At 38.8% G+C, this 23,117-nt stretch overlaps 2 protein-coding genes across 3 annotated transcripts; one reads left to right on the plus strand and one right to left on the minus strand.

The window, feature by feature from the left end:
* Nucleotides 1-2,707: 2,707 nt before the first annotated feature.
* On the minus strand, nucleotides 2,708-5,751 carry LOC101738379 (uncharacterized). Its single transcript, XM_012697722.4, has 2 exons — nucleotides 5,532-5,751; nucleotides 2,708-5,459 (listed from the first exon to the last, which is right to left on the minus strand). Exon 2 carries the CDS (start codon nucleotides 5,446-5,448, stop codon nucleotides 3,958-3,960), a length of 1,491 nt encoding a protein of 496 aa, XP_012553176.2. The 5' UTR covers nucleotides 5,449-5,459; nucleotides 5,532-5,751; the 3' UTR covers nucleotides 2,708-3,957.
* Nucleotides 5,752-9,234: 3,483 nt separating this feature from the next.
* Nucleotides 9,235-22,802, plus strand: LOC101747177 (NSFL1 cofactor p47). 2 transcript variants are annotated; one of them, XM_038021206.2, is made up of 9 exons: nucleotides 9,235-9,514; nucleotides 10,006-10,231; nucleotides 10,452-10,557; nucleotides 11,047-11,135; nucleotides 15,740-15,792; nucleotides 17,904-18,022; nucleotides 19,628-19,759; nucleotides 21,672-21,843; nucleotides 22,530-22,802. In XM_038021206.2, the coding sequence occupies exons 1-9, from the start codon at nucleotides 9,410-9,412 to the stop codon at nucleotides 22,743-22,745; spliced, it is 1,218 nt and encodes a 405-aa protein (XP_037877134.1). In that variant the 5' UTR covers nucleotides 9,235-9,409; the 3' UTR covers nucleotides 22,746-22,802. The 2 variants fall into 2 exon arrangements, with proteins under 2 accessions (XP_037877134.1, XP_037877135.1); XM_038021207.2 differs by having other exon boundaries at nucleotides 21,717-21,843.
* Nucleotides 22,803-23,117: the final 315 nt, after the last annotated feature.

The following is a 23,117-nucleotide window of genomic DNA, read 5'->3' on the forward strand; positions in this document are numbered from 1 at the left end:
CTTACCATAGTTAGTATGGAGTCAATTAGGTTAGAATTTTCATTTGAATTTGAATAGCCAAAAAAATAATACGCGCAAAAATAATGTTTACAAAGCTATCTGTGTGCTTAGTGCGAGTTTTTTAACGTTCTCGATAGCGTAAAAGTTAGCTCATATTTGTATGGAATGGTATCGTTTGCGTACGTTTGCCGCTAGGGGCGCTGTTCCAACTGCATACAAAATTGGGTTAACTTTTACGCTAAAAAAGTTTTAAGTTAAAAACTCGCACTAAGCACACAGATATCTATGGGTGAAACTATTGATAGGCCGATTTTGCATCAAAAATTTATTACATTTTAAATAATTTCTATTATACGTCATATAAGCTTGAATATAAAAAAAAACTGTGGGTTAGGCCACTTTTGCACTCATTGGAGAGGACCTCTCGCTGCCGCGCGTCGTGGCTACGATGCTCGGCAGCGACGCGTCCTGGAAGGCGATGCTCGACTTCTGCGAGTCCACCATCTCGCAGAAGGAGGCGGCGGAGCGAGAGAGGGAGAGCTCTTCCCTTTCCGCACCGATCCGTCGCCGTCGAGCCGGGGGCCGGAGGCGGGAATACGCCCGTACGTCCCGGCCCCTGTAGGTGGCGGCCTCCCCCCGGTGAAGGTCAAGGGGCGACCTGAGGGGGTGAGGCCGCGCGGCGCGCTACCAGCACTCTAGCGCGCCGCCGTGGAGTGATTAGAGCGACCGGTCGACGGTGTATCGCGTCCCGACCCGGCAGGCTGGTTCTGGTCCAGCGGGGTATTCCGGGACACCAGCGGCACCGTCTGGGCGGCCCGACGGGCTGCCGTACCGAGACGGCCGACGTTTCAGAGCCTTCGATTCGCCTCGAAGGCTCCGTCGGCTGGGCGTCCTTGGGGTGAGCCGCGCCGTCTGGTTGTAGTGTTGACCGCGGTAGCCCCCCTACCTCATCCGGGTTCTGACCTCGGAGGGGATCGGACGTCGGGTGTAAGAGTGCAGAGGAGTCGTTTAGTGGGTGGGCTCTAAAATCCTTGGGCCCGCGGTCTGCTCACAACACCATGCAGATCGTTGAGTCTCACATACCCCGCGCGCCCCTTTTGCGCGGGGACCTCGTAGGAGGTTCGGCCCTCTACCCGAAAAAAAAAAAAAAAAAAAAAAAAGGCCACTTTTGCACTGATGGCCTCAATTATAACCGACACTAAATTAATACTAAATTTTGAATAGACGAAATTTTGGCCTCGTAAGTTTTATTTTATCGATAAAGATTAAATTTATTATTATTATTATTTAATTGTTCATTACATGTACTATGGCGTAGTTACGGTTTAGTTTACAACTAACTAGAATGACGATCAAATTTCCGGAACGTACTAAAATTTTATATTTCAGGCGTGTGACTTTTAGGTTATCGCTAAAACTAAAAAGTTGCCTTATTTTCTTTTTTTGATTCCACGAACCATTTCCAACAATATTCGTAATCTAGTCACCGTCCGATTCCCAAGGCACTACTCTCCATATTAAAATGATTATCACAACACCGATTACGTTCAACATTGATCAAGACTTTTACGAATTCAGTTGGTAATAAATTATATCGATAAATCATCAAAATTTAATTATGTTCACTTTTTTAGTTCAGATATGTTGCATACTTCACAAGTATCACTCACTCTGTGTGCTTAGTGCGAGTTTTTTAACGTTCACGACAGCGTAATCGATGCCTCCAATGAACACTACTCGAACTCATTGAAATTTTCGTTTTTCCCGCAAATCGCTTCACTATTTTAAAAGTATTACAATTAATCATTATTGATGGGGTTCGAAGCAAGAGTACTTAAATCAGCTAGTTACACAAAAAAAAACCATAAATATATCTGCAATAATAAAGATTTTATCAACTTTTTTCATTTAAATGCTCCTCCTGTAAATCTACGAATTTGGAGTTAGCGTAGTGTTCATTGGAGGCATCGATTTGTATGGAATGGGATCGTTTGCGTACGTTTGCCGCTAGGGGCGCTGTTCCAACTGCATACAAAATTGGCTTACCTTTTACGCTTTTTACTTATCGAGAAAGTTAAGAAACTCGCACTAAGCATACTGCACACGGCTTTACGTAAAATGACGAATAGTACTATTGAGAGAAATAACCATCGAATCAGTTTAGTCCTTAATAGATTTGATTTTCTTTCAAGAAGAATAATATTTTTAAATTAAATTATTAACACTTAAACATCAGTTGTATTATTTTAATTATCAAGCCCTGTCTAGCCTTTAGTTTGTGATATATTTCTATTGGTTAATTCTATTTATTTAGTTTACCAAAATTTGGGATAGATGGCAGTGATTTAATACATTAACTAAATAGTTAAGGTAGTATTAAAATATTAATTTCTCTCGTTAGCTCTCATAAACGTTAGCTGCCGCATACAAGCATCTCCAAAAATACTCCACAACGACCGGTCCTGCGCTGCCTTCGACCAGCATATTCCCAAAGGCTTTGTAAGGTTATCGGTCCACCTTATGAGAAGCCTACCCACCGTGCGTCTCCCAATACACGGTCGTCAACCGTGATAGTCTCTTCTACGAGCGGTAGGCAGCGGCTTGGCTCTGCCCCTGGCACTGCTGAAGTCCATGGGCGACGGTAACCACTCACCATCAGATGGGCCGTATACTCGTCTCTGCCTACAAGGGCAATAAAAAAAAGAGCTAATGTATAATAATAATATTAGTAAAGTAACTTATTATTTAACACGTTATATTATTTCTGCGATTACTAAGCAGAATATTTCAAAATTAAATAAGCTTTCACAACATCGTACCGTGCCTACCTCACAATAGATGGTAGCATACAGCTATAAACAAATATGAATAAGGGTCCATACATGCTAACAGTATTTTCAGATATAAGGGTATAGCCCAATGGGTACTCTATTTTCAAAGACAATCGCACTTAAAGTGTAAACTCGCCCGGTTTTGTTTATTTGTGTCTATGTTATCGAGCCAGTAGCTACAATTTGTATGCGGCCACGAAAATTAATGTCTCAAATAAGTAAATGCCAAAACGAACTCTGTGCCATGATCTATTTGTTCTTCAGTATTGGTATGCGACTAAAATATTATTTTAGATGGCGCTTTTACTAGAGTATTACAATGGTTGGCACCATTGGAGATTGAATGCACAATGACCACCAGACTCTGTGTAACAAAAACGGTCTTACCGCACAAGAAATAGCAAATCATTGCAGCTCTCGTCCCAAATTCCTAATATCTAAGAACGTTGTACATAAAACGTTTATTTGTCTATATTATCACTTATTAATTGCTCATTGCTCAATTCAAAGTATTGGTACGTCCTCTAGAATCATATCATTTAAGCATCTGTTATCTAAAACTATGATAAGTGTTATTGTGATTACAATTACTTAAATTACCACAAAGTTAAATATATCATGTGCAAAACTCAAAGTAATTTTAATATTTAGGAGGTTCAAACTTTATACATCTAAAATTTAATTCTTGATTGTCCGAATTACTAACCGTTTTTATTTAAATACTCCATCCCACATCTTGAGTCAAACATTTTGTTTACCACAAATTTTGAGGAAACCTCATTAAAATTTCATTTTTTTACAGTCCAAAATTTAAAGCAAATTAGTATTCAATGAATAAATTATGTCATCTCACTATTTACCATAAGTGTACAATACTTTCTTTTCAACACTTTAATTTCAATTAACTCAATCTCACTTTGTTTTACACCAACCTTCTATACTTTACAGATATAAAAAAAAACCTAAATTGCACATCATTGCCTTAATACTATGTAATATTACAATAATGTCGTAATTAGACGTTGAGAAATAAGCTCTTAAATTAACGATGTTCAAATTAACATGACATGACATATACTTGATTTTCCTTTCTTTTAATCACCCATTCATTAATTTCAACATCAAATTACAAATCTTTTTCGTCACTGGGTGTCTTTTCCCATATTTGTCCAGCTCTATACAGTCTGTACATCTTGTTACTATTTAAACTTTCAGCAAAACTAAGCATAGCTCCCTCCATTCTGTGTTTAAAGCCTTGCATCTGTTCCTCATTGTAGGATTCAGGTTGGTACGTTTTAGGATCCCTACATTCAGTATACTTATGGGCACCTAATGTCTCCAACGGTATTATTCTACTAGAATTCAAATTTAAAATATCATCAAACGTTTTCATCGCATCCAAATTTCGCATATGCAGAGATTTTATCTGTTGATTTGGAATTATATAGTAGTGTGTTTTCTTCATTATATCTGGATAGGCAATATTTGTGTTATCATCGTCATTTTGATTCAGACAGAACAGTAATGGTTTAACTTCAAAACTGTGTACTTTTCTGGTTGGGTCTAGGTCGTCAATAATTGCCTTCACATTACTATAAACTCTAGGAACCAAAAACTCGTCCCAAGATAAAGTTACGACATGGCTAACTTTCTCTAAATCTTCTTTGTCTAGTCTAAAGTGTCTGAACAAGCAATCTAATTCTATAGCACTTCGTACTACTTCATATGATTTTGCAAAAACAAACGGAAAATTCAGAGGGAAAAATTGTATTTTCCACTGAGTTATATCTGAAGGTATTAAGTTCAGTCTCCTAATTATATCCTCCGAGATCATACTATCATAAATAGTGAAATAATCAAATCCCATCATGTGATGGAAAACTAAAAATTCTATAAAATTGTCCCTCGTGACCATCGGTACTTGGTTGGGTATAACACAAATTGCTGGTACAATATTATTGACAAACTTTACACTACTACTTTCCCTAACTTTCCTTTTTGTATTAACCGCAATAAGTCTATTAATCGGTGCATGTATGGGATTAATATTATAATCATTTACATAAAAACTTACTCCTTTAGGTTTACCTAAATTCTTGTTAAGTGAACATTGGAAGACATAAACTCTGAACTCACCAACTGGTTCTGTGATAGCTCTATAACTGAATTTTCCTGCTTTGGGTTTATTATTGTTGTCAAACCAAATATTACAGCGGAAACTGGGTTCACTCTGCGCCTTACCGATTACTATCGTATCTATATTGTGTACATCGGATGGGGTCAACTTGTTATATTTTTGATATGACTTCAAGAATGATGTGTATGCATAAAAGTTTTCATCTATTTGTTGAAACAAGGGTGGCGTTTCTCTTATCTCCATGGATGAGTTCTTAAGTATTTCTGATAGCATTGTAGCGTTGAAACCGGGTCCGCAAAATTCGATCTCCGACAGTCCAGGTTTTCCAAAGAAATTAAGCACTTCCAATACATAACGAAGCCGGTAGTATTCGTGGCGGTATATGAGTAACGTTACTACGCTGATCAGACAGATGACGATGAGAATAAGTTGGTAATATTTCCTCATGATTCCTGTGGATGATTTGCGCTGATTCTTCATCTATTTTTATGCTGAAAATTATTTTAATTTGGGTTTGTAGCATATATTGATTTAACAAAGAACAAAAATATAAATTAACTTACTTTCATTTACGAAAAAAAATACAATCTAAAACTGTTTCCTAAAGCCTAAGGTGTTTATACAGCATTGTAGATTTCATAGATAATATTTCGAAATTGTATTTGTGTTGATTTGCAACGTTTAGTTACATTCGGAAGGTAGGTAGAGGTAAGGACATAGATTATACACTTAATATATTTGAGAGGTAAGGAGCACAAATTCTCTGTGAAACACTGTCAAAAATTTCTCAAATGAATGATCAAAGAGTTTTTTTTTTTCTACCTAAGCTTGTAGCCTGGAGCAGCTATTCCAGCGTGACCATAACTAGTAGGTGAGCTCACGGGGCTCAAACCTGAACAAAGAGTATTATTCACTACGTTATATGAATGATATGTGATCGAAAGTAGGTACTAGGTACGGTACCTACCAACCTGTCCGTCAAAAAACGACCAATTAGAGTGGCGCCGCCGTAACAAACAAGAATTCAAATTGAATCTCAACGATTTCGCATTGTCTTTGGAAGTCAATCAAAAGAAACCGTAACAAGCGCGTCATAAAAAAAGTGCACTCGGCTTATTCAAATTCAGAGAACTCAAAAAGTTGCGCTTGATGTCAGCTGATTGAAACACGCACGAATTTATAGACTTGGACCTTCGAGGAACTCCGCCGCCGGCGTCGCACCGCACCGGTGTCATTAGACTCACTAGTCCGCTCTGAGTGTGAATCAACCAGCTTCTTTTAACTTTGCAATACAGTAACATTTGCCGTAACTAGGTTTTAAGCCGGGTGAAATAATGACTATCATAGAAGTAAAATAACTAGTAAATTTGTTTTTTTTTTTATTATTGCTTAAATTGGTGGACGAGTTCACAGCCCACCTGGTGTTAAGTGGTTACTGGTTACTGGACCATAGACATCCACAACGCACCCACCTTGAGATATAAGTTCTAAGGTCTCGAGTATAGTTACAACGGCTGCCCCACCCTTCAAACCGAAACGCATTACTGCTTCACGGCAGAAATAGGCAGGGTAGTGGTACCCACCCGCGCGGACTCACTCTTAAGAGGTCCTACCACCAGTAAGAAGAGGTCCTACAACCAGTAAAGAGGTCCTACCACCAGTAAAGAGGTCCTATCACCAGTAAAGAGGTCCTGTTGCTATTATGATCTCATTTCGGCATTACATTTGGACTATAATACTTAGTCTGGCCATAAATACTGTTACAAAGGAAAAAATAAAATTTCTATTGCAAGTAACATTTATTACTTTTACAGTGTGTTAGTTTAATACATAAATAAAAAACAATTTGAAGTATAAAAAGCTTATTCGAAGTGATCTCCATTGGCTGCAATACAGTCCTTTAAACGTTGAGGCCAGTTATCAATAGACACACGCACTCTTTCCATGGGAAAATTTTTCACTGCCAATCGTATAGATTGTTTTAGGGACTCCAAGTTATCATGGCGCTTAGAGCAAGCCGTACTCTCTAAAACTGACCATATATCATAATCCAGCGGATTAAGATTGGGACTAGACGACGGCCAGTCTTCAGCTCTGATGAAGTCCGAAACGTTCGTTTCCAACCAAGACTGCGTAGACCGAGCTTTATGACCTGGCGCCGAGTCTTGGTGGAAGGACCATTCTTGATTATTGAACGTGGTGTTGTTAAGAGGCTTCACTACTTCCCAAGAATGGTATCTTGATACACTTGTGGCGATGTTTTGATACCTTTTTCACAAAAGTATGGCTCGGTCACTCCTTCATAGCTAACTACCCACCAAACCATCACTGAAGTCGGATAGTGCCCACGTTGCACTCTGTCGACTAATTGGGAAGCTTCCTCAGAGCTTTGAGCGTAAATACGGTCATTTTGTTTGTTAAAATGTTGCTCAATTCTCATCCGTAAACAAAAAATTTCTATGACCTCCCTTTGCGTACCGCTTTAGCAGTTGTTTCGATTTTACCATCCTATTCTCTTTTAAATTATCAGTTATGAAATGACCAGTACGTCTCTTAAAGGCTGCAAGTCCTAAGTCATCTTTTAAAATACGCGACATGGTGCTATCTTCATCTCCCGAGATAAAATCTTTTGCTTTCGGACAGGATTTCTTCGAATTCTTTTCCTTACTGCTTTGACCACCTTTTTCGTACGAACACTACGTGAACGGCCAGATCTCATTCCCGATCCTGCGGACAGAATGGAAAGCAGTCGACGTCGCCCAAAACACGTCTCTCGGATCCTCCCGATCCACTAACGGTGCTTTTAGGTACTCCAAGCACCGGTCACCGTTCTCGTCGAACCCGTCGCTTGCGACGAAGGGCTCGACGAGTAAATTAACTCTCAGACACAGCCCACTGAGTTTCTCGCCGGATCTTTTCAGTGGGTCGCGTTTCCGATCCGGTGGTAGATTCTGCGAAGCACGGCTCTTGCTAGGGTTCGTGTTAGCATCGTCATCAGCTTTGAGCCCCGTGAGCTCACCTACAAACGTTAGGGTTACGCTGAAATAGCCCCTAAGGCTATCAGCTTAGGTAGAAAAAAAAAAAGGCCCGATCTTTTTCTGTCACAAACAGAGGAGGTTTCATTACACCTAGTAATAGCCCGGTACACAAACATTTTACTAATACCAAGCGTATGGAGAGTTTTAAAAATTGCATTTGGCTCCATACCTACTTTGTGTAATGCAATCACAGCGATTCGGTTCTCTTTATCACCCCACTCCATTTTAATATCGCAAAATATTGTACAATGTATTGGCGCAAAATGAGCAAAATGAGAAAACTCAATGAGCAATCATATAAAAATGACAGATTCCAAATTCAAATGTAATATTTTGTTTATTTTTAATTGTAACAGTATTTATGGCCAGACTAAGTATTTTTTGTTGAAATAATATCTAAGAATTAAGCGGACAGAAACAATGTTCTTGAAGTTAGTTTGACTTGTTAAATTATTTCTTTTATCATAAACAAAGACTATATTTTAAAGAAACAAAAGAACGCTTATCTATCTGGTCACCACAGGACTGTAGCCGTAAACAGTAGCAGTAGAGGTTATTTTCTGGAAAAGCTTTTTAGATAGGCCCATAACAGACTCGAAAGCTTCTTGCATCTTAGCTTTGTTTGCACCGCCTTGCGAAATTTTGTCTATCTATCTATCTATCTCTTAGGTTTATGGCGTTTCCTTTTAGATTTCGCCAATGTCAAGTGTATATAATACTCTACTTTCTTTATCTGGCTTCGTGAACGAGCAAGGTCACAGATATTCACTAAGAATTAAGTGAGTAGCTAAGAATGTTTGATGACAGGATCTCTGTTGATTTACCTAAAACAAATAAGACGCACATAATATATATACAGGGGTTAGTTCGATAAAAGACAGACAAACTACAGCTGTTATTTTGGTTAATGAATGAACTAAGAATATAAACGAAAGGGGAGTTGACAAGGGAAAGAAGAGATTTGAGATCAATGGGGCGAGGAATATCAGGAGGAAGGAGATCATATAGGGAGGAATATAGACGAGGACAACTGAAAAACGTGATTTGGAGAGCCTTCGTCAAGACCACATTAGCAAATAGAACTATTTCTGATATGAAGTTTAGCCAGGTGGACGGGGGTACACGTATGGCCTAGCCTTAATCTACAGATCGTACTTGTAACGCGTTTAAGTAAATCTTTGAAGTTGCAGAACCAAGGTCGGAAATTTTGTCTATAACATGACATTTCTTAAAGTTATCTTGACAGCTGATAGACCGTACTTGACAGCTGACAGTTTACTTTGACAAACCAAAACTAAAAGCAAGTCATTGAATTTTAACGAATGAAATCTACAAAGAGAAGCGAGTATTCTGTTCAAAACTGTGTTTTATAAATTAATACAAAATATATATTCGAAATTACCATGTCTGCGAATAGAGAAGATACATTACGTCAGTTTTGTGATGTTACCGGTGCTGACGAAGATCGCAGTAAATTCTTTTTAGAATCCTCAAACTGGCAATTAGATGTAAGTGTAGTTGTTCGGTAAATAATAAACTATCTATTAATTTATAGCATCTGTGATTAATGTTATTGTGATATATAAATTAAAATATTGATAATGAAGAATAGTTAACGTAATAAATAATTAATTCTAAATACTGACAACCAACCTAGAATGTACAAATACTTCATAATTACAAATAATATTAGTACTGCAGTGCGACAATCGATTCAGGCAATCGTTTTCTTGGATGTTTGGAACATCTTTCAATGTATGTAAATAGAGTAAAACTTCCAAAATCACAAAAAGAATAATAACAATAATGAATAAATAAACAAAAATGAAAAGTATTATCTCTGATGCTAACAAAATTAAAACGCTTTAAACCCTTAAGTATATTATAAATTTTATATTTTATTAACTAGTAGTCTAGCGTAAATCCGCAGTGCACAACAAAATATGTTAGCAAAACATTTTTTCAATTTGAAATAGATAATATAATTCTTGAATTTTAGGTTGCTCTTTCAAGTTTCTATGAGAACGGTGGTAATGCAGATGAGGCTCCAGCTAATCCAACGAGTGCGGCATCATTCTCTGTTCTGCCAGACAGCGATATGGAATCACCGCCCGTCTCACCTCAGGTACAAAAGTCCCAGAAAAAAGAAAAAAAGAAAACCTCAAATACAAAGTTTGGGACCATAGGATCGCTGCAGCAGGAAAGCTCAAGCGATGAGGAAGAAGGTAAATTTACTGGAATATTTATAACTTAATTTGGGATCTTGAAACTGTTTTGTTTAGGATAAAAGGCTAAACTGCTCTGTCTATTTTCTACAAATTTAGGCAATAGGATTACTTCCGGTTTTAATGCTTATGTCAATGTGCCATTTTGCAATTTGGAAGTTTTAATTTCATCAGTCGATTATAATAAGATGTTTTAACAAAAATATTCCCTTTATTCCAGGTCAGGCATTTTATGCTGGGGGCTCAGAACGGTCCGGGCAACAGATCTTAGGGCCAAGTAAAGGCAGGAAAGATATCGTCTCTGAAATGTTCAAGAGCGTCAGAGAGTAAGTGATAATTTTATATAAAACAAAATAGATAGATGGAAAAAAAATTGTATCTATAAAAAAAAGCTAATATATGGTGATTATAAACGGTGGTATATGATAATTCATCTTAGAATAAAACATCAAATTCTAACTGCGGTTGTTTTGGATTTTTATATTTATTGTATCAAATGTGCTGTCTTCTTCAGCCTATGTGGCTGTGATCATTCCATGAATGATTAAAGAAAATGATATTGACTCTTGAAAGGGAAAGCAGTTATTGTCACTTGACAATAACTGCTTTGTACATAAATGATAAGCAATAACCATATTCGATGCACAAAAAAATATATTTCTAGGTCAAATTATTTCAATCCTACAGCTAGATTCGTTAAAATAGAATTCAAGTTTAAATTAGTCTACTGTAAAGTTCACGCATTGTGGCTTAGTCACGTTTACCTTACAAGCGTAGATATCCAAAAAAGTACAGTATGCATTTGTCATTTGCAGGCGAGGAGCAGTCGTCTTTGAAGACGAACCAACATCCAGTAGAGGCCGTGGTCGAGGGGGCCTCTTCGCCGGAGTTGGCTATAGATTAGGTAAGAATACTCAAATGAGTTAAAAATGACAGAAAAAACCTGTAAACTTATTGGTATTGATATGGACACTAAAAAACCACATGTAGCTAGGGGTGCTTATAATAATAATAATAATAATAAAGCCTTTATTTCCCGAAAATTTTACATTTTAAGCTAATAATTTTAAGTAGACTAAAAAAAAACTAAAAACAATATAACAAATTAAAACAAAATATAAAAATAAAATCTACACTTAAACTACAAAATGTCTCTTATCTCGGTGTGCCTTTCGGCAAAGGCCTCCTCCAACTCTTTCCACTGCTTTCTGTCTGCTGCTATTCTAACCCAAAGGGGTCCACAGGTAATTTTAAGTTCGTCCTCCCATCTTCTTGGTTTGCGACCTCGGCTCCTCGCTCCATCCCTTGGGTACCATACTGTCACCTGTTTGCTCCATTTTTCCTTTTTGCAGCGGAGCATATGCCCTGCCCATCTCCATTTCAATTGATCAATACGTGACAGGATGTCTGTTAGTTTCGTTTTGCGCCTGATGTCTACACTTCTAACTTTGTCCTTTAGTTTCAAGCCTAGCATGCTCCTTTCCATACCCCTCTGACATCTTGCTAGTTTGTCCCTATGATGTTTCGTCAAAGCCCAGGTTTCACAACCATATGTGATGCAGGGTAGGATACAGGTATCAAATGTCTTCTTCTTGATCTTAATGCCCAATTCCTGGCTTTTCATAATTTCTTTCAAGGCCCAATATTGTTTCCATCCGGTTGCAATTCTTTTGTCTATTTCTTTAGACATTTGGTCGTTGTGTGATATTATCTGGCCAAGATATACATATTCCTCTACATATTCGAGTTTCTGTCCATTTATGGTTATATTTATGGGTATTGAATTTGTCATCATTTTAGTTTTGCTCGAGTTAATTTCTAGACCCACTTCTCTACTTTTTTCTGCTAGGGTTTGTGCCATGAATTCCAATAGTAGCGGATCCTCTTCTAATAGAACTAGGTCGTCTGCAAATCTTAGATGGTTCAATCTCGATCCGTTAATATTTAGGCCCAGATGTTCCCATTCCAATTTTCTGAACATTTGTTCTAGCACTGCTGTCAACAGCTTTGGTGACAGTGGGTCACCTTGCCGGACGCCCCTTTCGATTGGAAAAACCTCTCCCATAGATTCCAATCTAATACTGGCTTTACTTTGGCTGTAGATCTTCTTGATGATGTCTATATAAATGTTTTGAATCCCCTGCTCTATCAAGCTTTGCCATACAAATTCATGTTTGAGGCTATCGAAAGCCTTGGAGTAATCTATAAAAGCTAGGTAAATAGTTTTGTTGTATTCGTTGTATTTCTGTATAACCTGCTTAATTGTATGTATATGATCAATTGTACTAAAACCTTTCCTAAACCCTGCTAGTTCCACAGGTTGATTTTCATCGAGCCTCATTGATATTCTGTCTAAAATTACTTTAGCGAAGACTTTGTATACATTTGAGATGAGACATATGGGTCTGTAATTTCCTATGTCATCTTTTGAACCTTTCTTATATAGGAGTATTATGTGTGATTCTGCCCACTGGCCTGGGATACTGCCCGTATATAGAATCTCATTAAAGACCTTTGTTAGTATTGGGCTTATTTCTTTGATTGTCCCTTTCATAAATTCGTTTATAACTTTATCTGGACCGGGAGCTTTTTCCATCTTTTGACTTTTTATAGCTTTTTCAACTTCGGATATTAATATTTCTGGTACGACTTCAGTATTTTCTTTTATAGACTTTTCTATATACTCTCTATTGGGAACTTGTATGTTTTGCTGATTTGAATATAGTGAACGATAATATTTTGTTGCTATGTTTTGGATTGTACTACGGGAAGTAATAGTCTGATCTTTGTCTCTTAACTTTGGTATCCATTCTTTTCCCTTTTCTCTGAGTTCTTTGAGTGCTTTTCTAGTGCCTCCCGTTCTATTTATGTGATTCTCTAGGGTTTTTGTTCTTCTATTTTTCCTGTCTTTTCTCATATTTTCTCGAATCTGTTTGCTAAGGTTGGATATTTCTTTTTGATTTTCTTTCTTATCCCATTTTGATAACAGATTCCTTCGGTCTTCAATTAGTTTTAAAGTTTTTTCACTTAGATAGAATTCTTTACCCTTCTTTTTTTCTATTATTGCTTGTTCTTTGAGTTTATTTTCCACTAATTTGTATTTCTCATTTAAGTCTATACCTGAAGTAATAACTTCCATCAGGTCTTCCGTAGTGTCGTTTGGCTCCCTGTTTTTACTATTTATTTGCAAGTACTTTGTTTGAATTGCTTTCGGCCTGGACTTTTTTATATCACTTTCACTGAGACAGCTGCGCACCATACGATGGTTAGTATTGAAGTTTAGGTTTTGTACTATTCCTGTGTCACTAAATAGCCTAACTTTGTTGGTTATTATGTAGTCAATTTCATTTTTAACATTTCCATCTGGAGATATCCAAGTCCATTTGTTTTTAGGGTTTTTTTGGAACATTGAATTGAGAAGTGTTAAATTTTTCTCAAGCAGAAATTCTACCAGTTTTTCTCCATTTTTGCTCCTTTTACCCTTTCCGTATTTCCCTATTATATGTTCTTCTCCGGCTTTTCGAACGCCCACTTGAGCATTGAAGTCTCCCATGATTACTATATTGTTATGGGAATATTTTTCCGTAACTTCACTTAATTTTTCATAAAACTTATCATGTCTGTTTTTGTTGCTTGTTCTGTCGGCGAGTAGGCTTGAATGACTGTCCAACTTTTCACATAGTTTGGCAAGTTTATATGAATCGCCGCTATCCTATCTGATATCCCTTCGAACCCGTTGATTTGTCCTTTGAGTTTTAACTTAACCAAAAATCCTACTCCTCTCTGTCCAGCGATTTCGCCTTTGTGGTACATAATATAACGGCCTCTCTCTTCTATGCCTTCTCCTATTCTGCGCATCTCACTTATGCCCAAAATGTCCCATTTGATATTTTCGATAGCAAGCTCAAGCTCTTGTATACTTTCAGGTGTTCTCAAGGTTCGTGTGTTTAGTGTACATAGGTAAAAACTACTTCTTTTTCGTATCTCTTTTTTTATTTTAGAATTTATTTTAGTTGTCAGATTTGTTGGAGGGTGGTGGTCGACTTTCCCCACGGTGACCAACCGGCTTGGGGAGAGGGGTGCTTAAAGATCATTAATTATATCTATACTTCTATACTTAATATTATATAGGGGAAAGATTTGTTTGTTTGTTTGTATTGAATAGATTCCGAATCTACTGAACCGATGTAAAAAATTCTTTCACTGTTTGGAAGCTACACTATTCCCGAGCGACATAGGCTATAATCTTATTTGAAAAAAATTAGGGATCCTTACTAAAACTCCAATAATGTAACCCAAGGTGTAAAAAATTACCTAAAATATTCCTTACATCGCGTGCCCTGCGAAAACTATTGATGATAGAATAAAATAATGTACTACGACTTTGTAGAAGACATTATTATTTACATAAAGTGTCGCGAAAGCATATGTCTAACTATTATAGTTATACCGCAATAAGTGTTCTTTTATTTAAACAATAAAACAACGTCAAGTATCATTGAAATTTTTGTTGACCCGAGTGGAGCCGGAGCGGGCCGCTATTATTAATAAAGAGGTCAAAGTCAATTATGAGCTGAAAGTGCCTAATTAAGTAATGACTTTTAACGTTTAAGCTGGAAGCACTTTATGATAGAATAAGATGGAAATTTGGTACATATGGAAACTTATTTATGTGGGTTCAAAATAAGTCAGTAGCTTTAAGTCAGTACCTTAGATTTATAGGAACTGCAAAAATTTGGATGACTTTTGTTTTTTTCTCCTCTGTACTGCTGGTAGGTACTGGTGGTAGGATCTCTTGTGAGTGGACGGGTAGGTACTACCACTCCGCCTATTTCTGCCGTGAAACAGTAATGCGTTTTGGTTTGAAGGGTGGGGCAGCCGTTGTAACTATACTGAGACGTTAGAACTTAGATCTCCAGGTGGGTGGCGCATTTACGCCATAAAAAAGGTAGCGGTGGGGTACTGCTAGGAAACACTGCAAATTATTTATATTTTTGGCTTATAATTAACGTACTTGTAGGATTGGTAAGAATGGAGTGTGAAATTGAGCATGTGAGTGAGAGAAAGCGGTCAGAATGGGAAAAGAGAATGACAGAGAAAAGGAAGATGGTGAAGACGGTTGAATGAGCAAGGCGTAAAAAAAGTGTTAGATAATTTTTAAGTACCATAACAGAAGACTAGAACAGTGAAATAGTTTTATTTTATGTGGCACGATCACAATTCTACATACATACTTCAAACATTCAACATTTCTTTATATCCCTCTAGTCAGAAGTCTTCATTACATAATACAATGACTGGAATATCTTTCAAATCACACAAATGTACAGCCAAATCAATAAAAAGTGTATTTAAACTGATTAAAACTATATATTTATTACCTTTAGGAAAATCAGTGATGAAAATCATATTGACTATTACATACACAGAAGTTTTGGTAATGGTCAAATCGATTGCTTATTTTGTTTTGCCTCTCCCTCTAATAATAATGCTTTTTCATGTCAACAGGACAAACTGCAGATGATCACGAGCCAGTGTCTGCATCGAATCCACAACAACAAGTGAGTTAGTTTTAATTATGGCAATTATTTTTCTAGTTGAGAAATTCTTGAGTGGTGTTCGGCTTAAAGGTGTCATTACATAGGCGGCACTGAAAATTTCGGGAATTAACGAAGTGACACAACATTACTATTTAAAAATGTATTTATTGCTTTTCGAAGTATTCTCCGCGAAATTTGACACATTTTTCCATACGATGGAACCAATCATTTAAGCAACCATTCAATTCGGAAGTTGGGGTCTCCAAAATGGCCGTTTTGTAGGCGTCCACAGCTTCTTCAGGTGATGAAAATCTCTGTCCACGCAATTTATTCTTTATTTTAGGGAAAGTATAGAAATCATTAGGGCTTAGGTCGGGGCTGTACGGCGGATGGTCTAATAATTCTATGTTTTCTTGCTCTAAAAACTCTTTTGTTCTGTGCGCGGTGTGAGAACTCGCATTGTCGTGATGGAGGATGATGCGGCGGTTGCAGTTCTCTTTACGGAGTTCAGAAACGACCTGTGGCAAACAAATGCTAGCATACCATTCTGCATTAACCGTTCTTTGTCCCTCAAGAGGAATAGTCGTAACATGGCCGGTTTTGGAGACAAACGTGGCCACCATTTTTTTTGCAACACTCCGTGAACGAACAATTTTTGTTGGCTTTAACTCATTTTCGAACACCCAAACTCGTGACTGGTTTTTTGTTTCGGGTTCGTACGCGTATATCCAGGATTAGTCACCTGATACAATGTTGTATACAGCATTTGAGTATCCTGCGTGAAATCTTTCGAGAGTTCTGACGCACCAAGTAACGCGAGCCGCTTTTTGCTCTTCACAGAGCGAATGCGGTATCCATCGGGAAAATAACTTTTTTACACCTAATTGTTCATGCAAGATTATTTGTATTTGACTCATGCCAATGTCTAAAGTTGCCTGAATTTCGCGGTATGTCACATGTCGATCTTCCTCAATCAGCTTACGCACAGCATCAACGTTTTCTTGGGTGACTGCAGTTTTTGGACGACCTTGACGGGGATCATCATTGAGCTTGACACGTCCACGTTGAAACTCAGCAAACCAGCGATAAATTGTGGTTTTGGATGGGGCTTCATCACCAAATGCAGAAATCATCCGGTCAACACACTGTTTTTGTGTTAAACCACTTCGAAAGTCATAATAAATCATCGCTCTTGAATTTTCTCAAGTCAATTCCATATTCTCAACGACTAAACAAGTTTGACAAAACCTCGTGACAAGACCGAGAATCCTTTTTTAAATAAATAAATAGTATTCGATTTTTAAAACCAAGGAGTTTTCAATTAAAAAGATTTTAATTTGACAGGAACAGTGGAAATATTTCATTCCCGATACTTTTAGTGCAGCCGACGTACCAGCTCACACTTTCTTTAAAAAAAAGAGCGCTGTTGGATAAACATGTAGTAATACTACTTGTAATATACTTAATTCGACTTTTTGGCGGGAACGCGAGGAGTGAAGTTGTCTGATTTGTTTTATTTTGTCTATTTAGTATTTTTTTATGTTTAAATGTGTAATAACGGTGGTTTATTAACGGTTTCATATCTGTGAAAGTGCACAAATGTGGGAAAATTAAACAAAGCCGCTGGACATCACTTCTCGGGATCCTCCGAAAAGTTCACTGAAAAAATGACAGTAAATGACCACCATTTTACTGAAACTATGTTTCATCCCATATCATCTCATTTCATTTAATTTCATTCCAGTTGATTAATGTCTAAAATTAATCATCATTTCATTTCACTCCATATTATCATTTTTCTTAAAAATAAGAATATAAATTAAAATAAGACGTGACTTAAAGGTCTTAGTTACCAGGTCATAAAATCCCTACAAAAAAAATTATACTTAATTCGTGAAATATGACAGAAAAAAAAATCCAAATATTTCATGTGGAAATAACTGTAATATACCGTTTTGCTGCGAGTAAACGTTAAATAAAGTACATTTACGTTGAATTTAAATAGAGACATCATATTGTGGGTTCACCCGAGCCGGTGCCACAGTCTTGCCTATTTTTGCCGCGATGCTGTCGCCGGTTTGATTACGTTAAGCTAACATGTCAAAGTATGAAATATCGTTTGGTTATTACAGGAGCAAGTGAGACTGGTGAGACTGTGTCTGTACCGCGAAGGCTTCACGGTGGACGCGGGTCCGCTGCGCCACTACAGCGACCCGGAGAACGCGGAGTTCCTGAGCTGCATACGTCGCGGGTACGTACGCCACTGCGACACCGGACCCCCCCTCCACGGCGCAGTGCGGGGGGCTAGCTGTCGACACGGTCCCCCGAAAACCGACACTGTGGAATTACAAGATATATATATTTTTTTTATTGCTTAGATAGGTGGACGAGCTCTCAGCCCACCTGGTGTAAAGTAGTTACTGGAGCCCATAGACATCCACAACGTAAATGCGCCATCCACCTTGAGATATAAGTTTTAAGGTCTCAAGTAAAGTTGCAACGGCTGCCCCACCCTTCAAACCCAAATCGCATTACTGCTTCACGGCAGAAATAGGCTGGGCGGTGGTACTTACCCGCGCGGACTCACAAGAGGTCCTACCATCAGTAATTACGCAAATTATAATTTTGTGAGTTTCACTTGTATTACACGATGTTATTCCTTGACCGTGGAAGTCAATCGTGAACAATTGTCGAGTACGTATTTCATTAGAAAAATTGGTACCCGCCTGAGATTCGAACACCGGTGCATCGCTCAACACGAATGCACCGGACGTCTTATCCGTTAGGCCACGAAGACTTCAATAGATTTACGTATAGATAGGCGACGAGGAAACGGATGCTCTATGTTGCATCTAAAACATTGGGATGTGTCGTTATTGTTGTTTAACTGTGCTCTTTTTCCTAATAATTCGGATAAGGTAATGTAAGGGAAATAACTGCGTCGCTATAAATGGTAAGTTTGTGTCGGTAGACTATCAATAACTATCAATAATATAGGACATAATTCATTCAAGATTATCGAGGAATATTGACGTTGTCGATTTTCCTATAATGTTTCTTTAAACCGTTTGGCATGTACTAACATATTTAAAATTATTAAATTGTTTAAAAAAAATGGACCTTTACGTTTGGGCCGGTCCGAAAGCTTAAAGTCCTTCAGCGACTTATGAAATGAGTTGTGCTCGGTGTCTCTAAATGATCGTATGGGGAACGAAGTCATTCGCCGGAGAACCAAAGCTTTTATTTATAGCTTAAATGGGTGGACGAGCTCACGGCCCACCTGATGTTAAGTGGTTACCGGAGCCGATAGACATCTACAACGTAGCTTTACTGATGGTGGGACGTCTTGTGAGTCCGCACGGGTAGCTACCACCGCCCCGCCTGTTTCTGCCGTGAAGCAGTAATGCGTTTCGGTTTGAAGGGCGGGGCAGCCGTTGTAACTATACTTGAGATCTTAGAACTTATATCTCAAGGTGGGTGGCGCATTTACATTGTGGATGTCTATGGGCTCCAGTAAACACTTAACACCAGGTGAGCTCGTCCACCCATCTAAGCAATAAAAAAAAAACTACACATAAGAACACCACCCACCAACACACGCTTTGCTACACCAAGCTTCTACACTCCATACGATTTTGTGATAGGGTCCATCCCAACGAAAGGGATCAATCAATGTTGCATCTCTTCATCTTTCTTTAGCTATAGCCATGGTCATGGTAATCGAAAATCATTTCGTCTCCAGTGATACTGTTCAAAGTCTGCTATCATGATTGATGATGACCCAAAGGTTCATTAATGATAAATACGATAAATTTTATTGTGTTACAAAATTGAAAATTGTTCTGTACGTTCTTAGTGAGATTCCGTCGGAGTTGTCGGGGCAGGGGGTCTCGGTCCGGGTGAGCCTCGAGGACAGCAGACACGAGGAGTGTCCCCGGCACGTGGTCAAGCCGCAGGCCTTCGCCGGGAAAGGGCACATGCTGGGCAGGTACGACATCCACGACACTCACTCATCTCAGTCGAGACAACACACAATCGAAATTTGTTTATTTACTTCTATAGGTAATAGTAATCAATAGACATGCCCTAAACATTGCATCTATACTTGAGACCTTAGAACTTATATCTCAAGGTGGGTGGCGCATTTACGTTGTCGATGTCTATGGGCTCCAGTAACCACTTAACACCAGGTGGGCTGTGAGCTCGTCCAACCATCTATGCAATAAATAAATAAATAAAAAACACATCATTACGGATCCTCCCGATCCGTAATGTGTTTGATGATCTCAAGCACCGGTCATCGTCCTCGTCGAACCCGTCACTTGCGATGAAGGGCTCGACGAGTAAATTAGCCCACAGACACAGCCCACTGAGTTTCTCGCCGAATCTTGTCAGTGGGTCGCGTTTCCGATCCGCTGGTAGATTCTGCAAAGCGCTGCTCTTGCTAGGGCCAGCGTTAGCAAAATCCGGTTTGAGCCCCGAGAGCTCACCTACACGTTAAGAAGCTGAGATGAGTCGTCTATTATCAAAGGTGGCAATCTGTGCATTTGGACAAAAAAAAATTATTGATATGTCAATACAGATTGATTTGAATATAATCGTCTCCTTCAAAGAATACGGTTCAAAACCTGCATTAAATAAAGGTTAATAGTTAACCTGTTATTTATCTAAGATGTCGTTCAGAAGAGTTTTGTGACTGCCAATGGAATACAAAGTCAATAATTCGTTTTTCTGATTTACCAATAATTGTCCAAAAGTCACATTGCCGGCTTTGATAATAGTCGACTCAGATAGTCTCTCAAGGTTATCAGCTAAGGTAGGAAAAAAAAATAGACATTGTAAATCGAATAAGGACCTGCCTTGAGATAAAGACAATGTCGATTTAACTACAGAATAATTGTCCCATTGTGTAGACCAGGGGTCGGCAACGCGGCGCCTGCGGGCGATCAATTTTTAATGCGCCCTCGCTGGACTAATGTAAATGTATGATAGCCAGAGCGATTTACTTACTTTTGTCAAACTACGATATACAGCAAGTAGTCAGTTGAGTTTAGTATTGTGCATAGATTAGCAGTTTGCTAACCTTGAGCGTATCTAATAACACGCACGTATTTTTTGTTAGTGTGTGATCGTATTACGAATAGACCACGCGTAGACCGTGCATTTAAAACTACCAAGTAATCCGAAATAATTATTTTCTTTCAATACCGAACAAAGCTTAATAATGACTTACATTTAGATAATTGTTTAAGGACCGGGAACTCTAAATATATCCCAAATTATAAGAAATTAGCTGAAAATATGGACACCCAAGTTTCACACTGAATTATATTTATCATTATGTATGACACCAGCAAAATAAAGTTATAAAAAATCTGTTTTTTTTTAATGCTTACCTGTTGATTATCTGTAAAATATGCGCCCTCGGTGATATTCAAATTTAGTATTGCGCCCTTAAGGACAAACAGGTTGCCGACCCCTGGTGTAGACTAATCGAGACATGAATGATTTTCGGCAATTTATTAGTTTGTTATTATTTATCCGCTATTTATTACGCAAATAATAATTAACGGGTTCGACTTAAAAGAAGATTTGTAAGAAATTACGTTATTGCAAACGTATTTAGTTAGAAAATTTTGTGCCTACCGTACGCTTTCAAGACGATCGCGTCGCCTTATACGAATATATCGAATAAGCTCATTAAACATATGCCACTTCCAAGGAGGGAAGCTCTTTTGAGCTTTTGTATTGAAACTATTAATTACGTTTCAGATTTAACCATTGTAAGTAGTAGATTTTAGGGGTTGATACCCTTGCTCAAGACATGGTGGCTGTCCGCTACTAGGTAAATTGGAGACGCCGATAGTTCTGATGAACTTGAAATGTAAACTGTAAAACAGTTTCAGACACCGTACCGATATATTTGAAGTTAATGTGGTTAACAGTCCCACGCCCCCCACGGTGGGCGCCACAGCCGCCGTGGCGGGCGACCAGGCCGACCGCGCGGCCAACCTCCGCGCCGCACAGAGCGCCGTCACACTCGACGAAACGCAACCCGTCACTACGCTGCAGGTAACCAACGATACTGTTCACATAGTCACAAAGTAGTTCGCAACTCACAAAATAGTGTTCGCAACGTACAAAATAGTGTTCGCAACTCACAAAATAGTGTTCGCAACTCACAAAATAGTGTTCGCAACTCACAAAATAGTGTTCGCAACTCACAAAATAGTGTTCGAAACTCACAAAATAGTGATCGCAACTTACAAAGTAGTGTTCGCAACTCACAAGGTAGTGCTCGCAACTCACATAGTAGTGTTCGCAACTCGCATAGTAGTGTTCGCAACTCACATAGTAGTGCTCGCAACTCACATAGTAGTGCTCGCAACTCACGTAGTAGTGTTCGCAACTCACATAGTAGTGCTCGCAACTTACGTGGTAGTGTCCGCAACAAACATAGTAGTGTTCGCAACTCAACATAGTAGCGTTCGCAACTCAAATAATAGAGTCCGCAATTCATATAGTAGTGTCCGCAAATCACATAATAGTGCTCACAACTCATAATAGTGTTTGCAACTCACATATTAGTGTTCGCAACTCACATAGTAGTGCTCGCAACTTACAAAGTAGTGTTCGCAATCCACATAATAGTGTGCGCTTAAGTATCATACAATACCCTGAGTTTGCAACTTGGTAGCGCGTGATTTAAACTAGCGTCCTCATTGCGCGTAACGCACGATCCACTCGTTCGCCCGCAGTTCCGACTGGCCGACGGCACCCGCATCACGGGCCGGTTCAACCACAGCCACACGGTCGGCGCGCTGAGGGAGTTCGTGTCGCGAGCGGAGCCGGCGTACCAGCTGCGGCCATTCAGTCTGCTGACGGCCTTCCCGAGCGCGGAGCTGGGTGACGACGCCGCGACCCTGGCGCAGGCGAACCTGCTCAACTCGACGGTCATGCAGCGGCTCAAGTAGCGACACCAATAGTTTTGTTGTATTAAAACGGTCTTATATAAAATGGATTTTGATTTGTTAACTTTTTTTCTTTCCTACCTATGCTGATAGCCTTGGCTATTTCAGCTTCACCCTTGCTAACACTGGCCCTAGCAAGAGTAGTGCTTCGCAGAATCTACAACCGGATCGGAAACGCGACCCACTGAGAAGATCCATCAAGGAACTTAGTGGGCTGTGTCTATGGGTTAATTCGCTCGTCAAGCCCTTCGTCGCAAGCGACGGGTTCGCCGATAATGATGACCGGAGCTTGAGGTACCTAAAAGCACTGTTAGTGGATCGGGAGGAACCGAAATGACGTGTATGAGGCGACGTCGACTGCTTTCCATTCTGTCC

The sequence above is a fragment of the Bombyx mori genome, chromosome 28, assembly GCF_030269925.1.
Source record: "Bombyx mori chromosome 28, ASM3026992v2".
Classification (NCBI taxonomy): domain Eukaryota; kingdom Metazoa; phylum Arthropoda; class Insecta; order Lepidoptera; family Bombycidae; genus Bombyx; species Bombyx mori.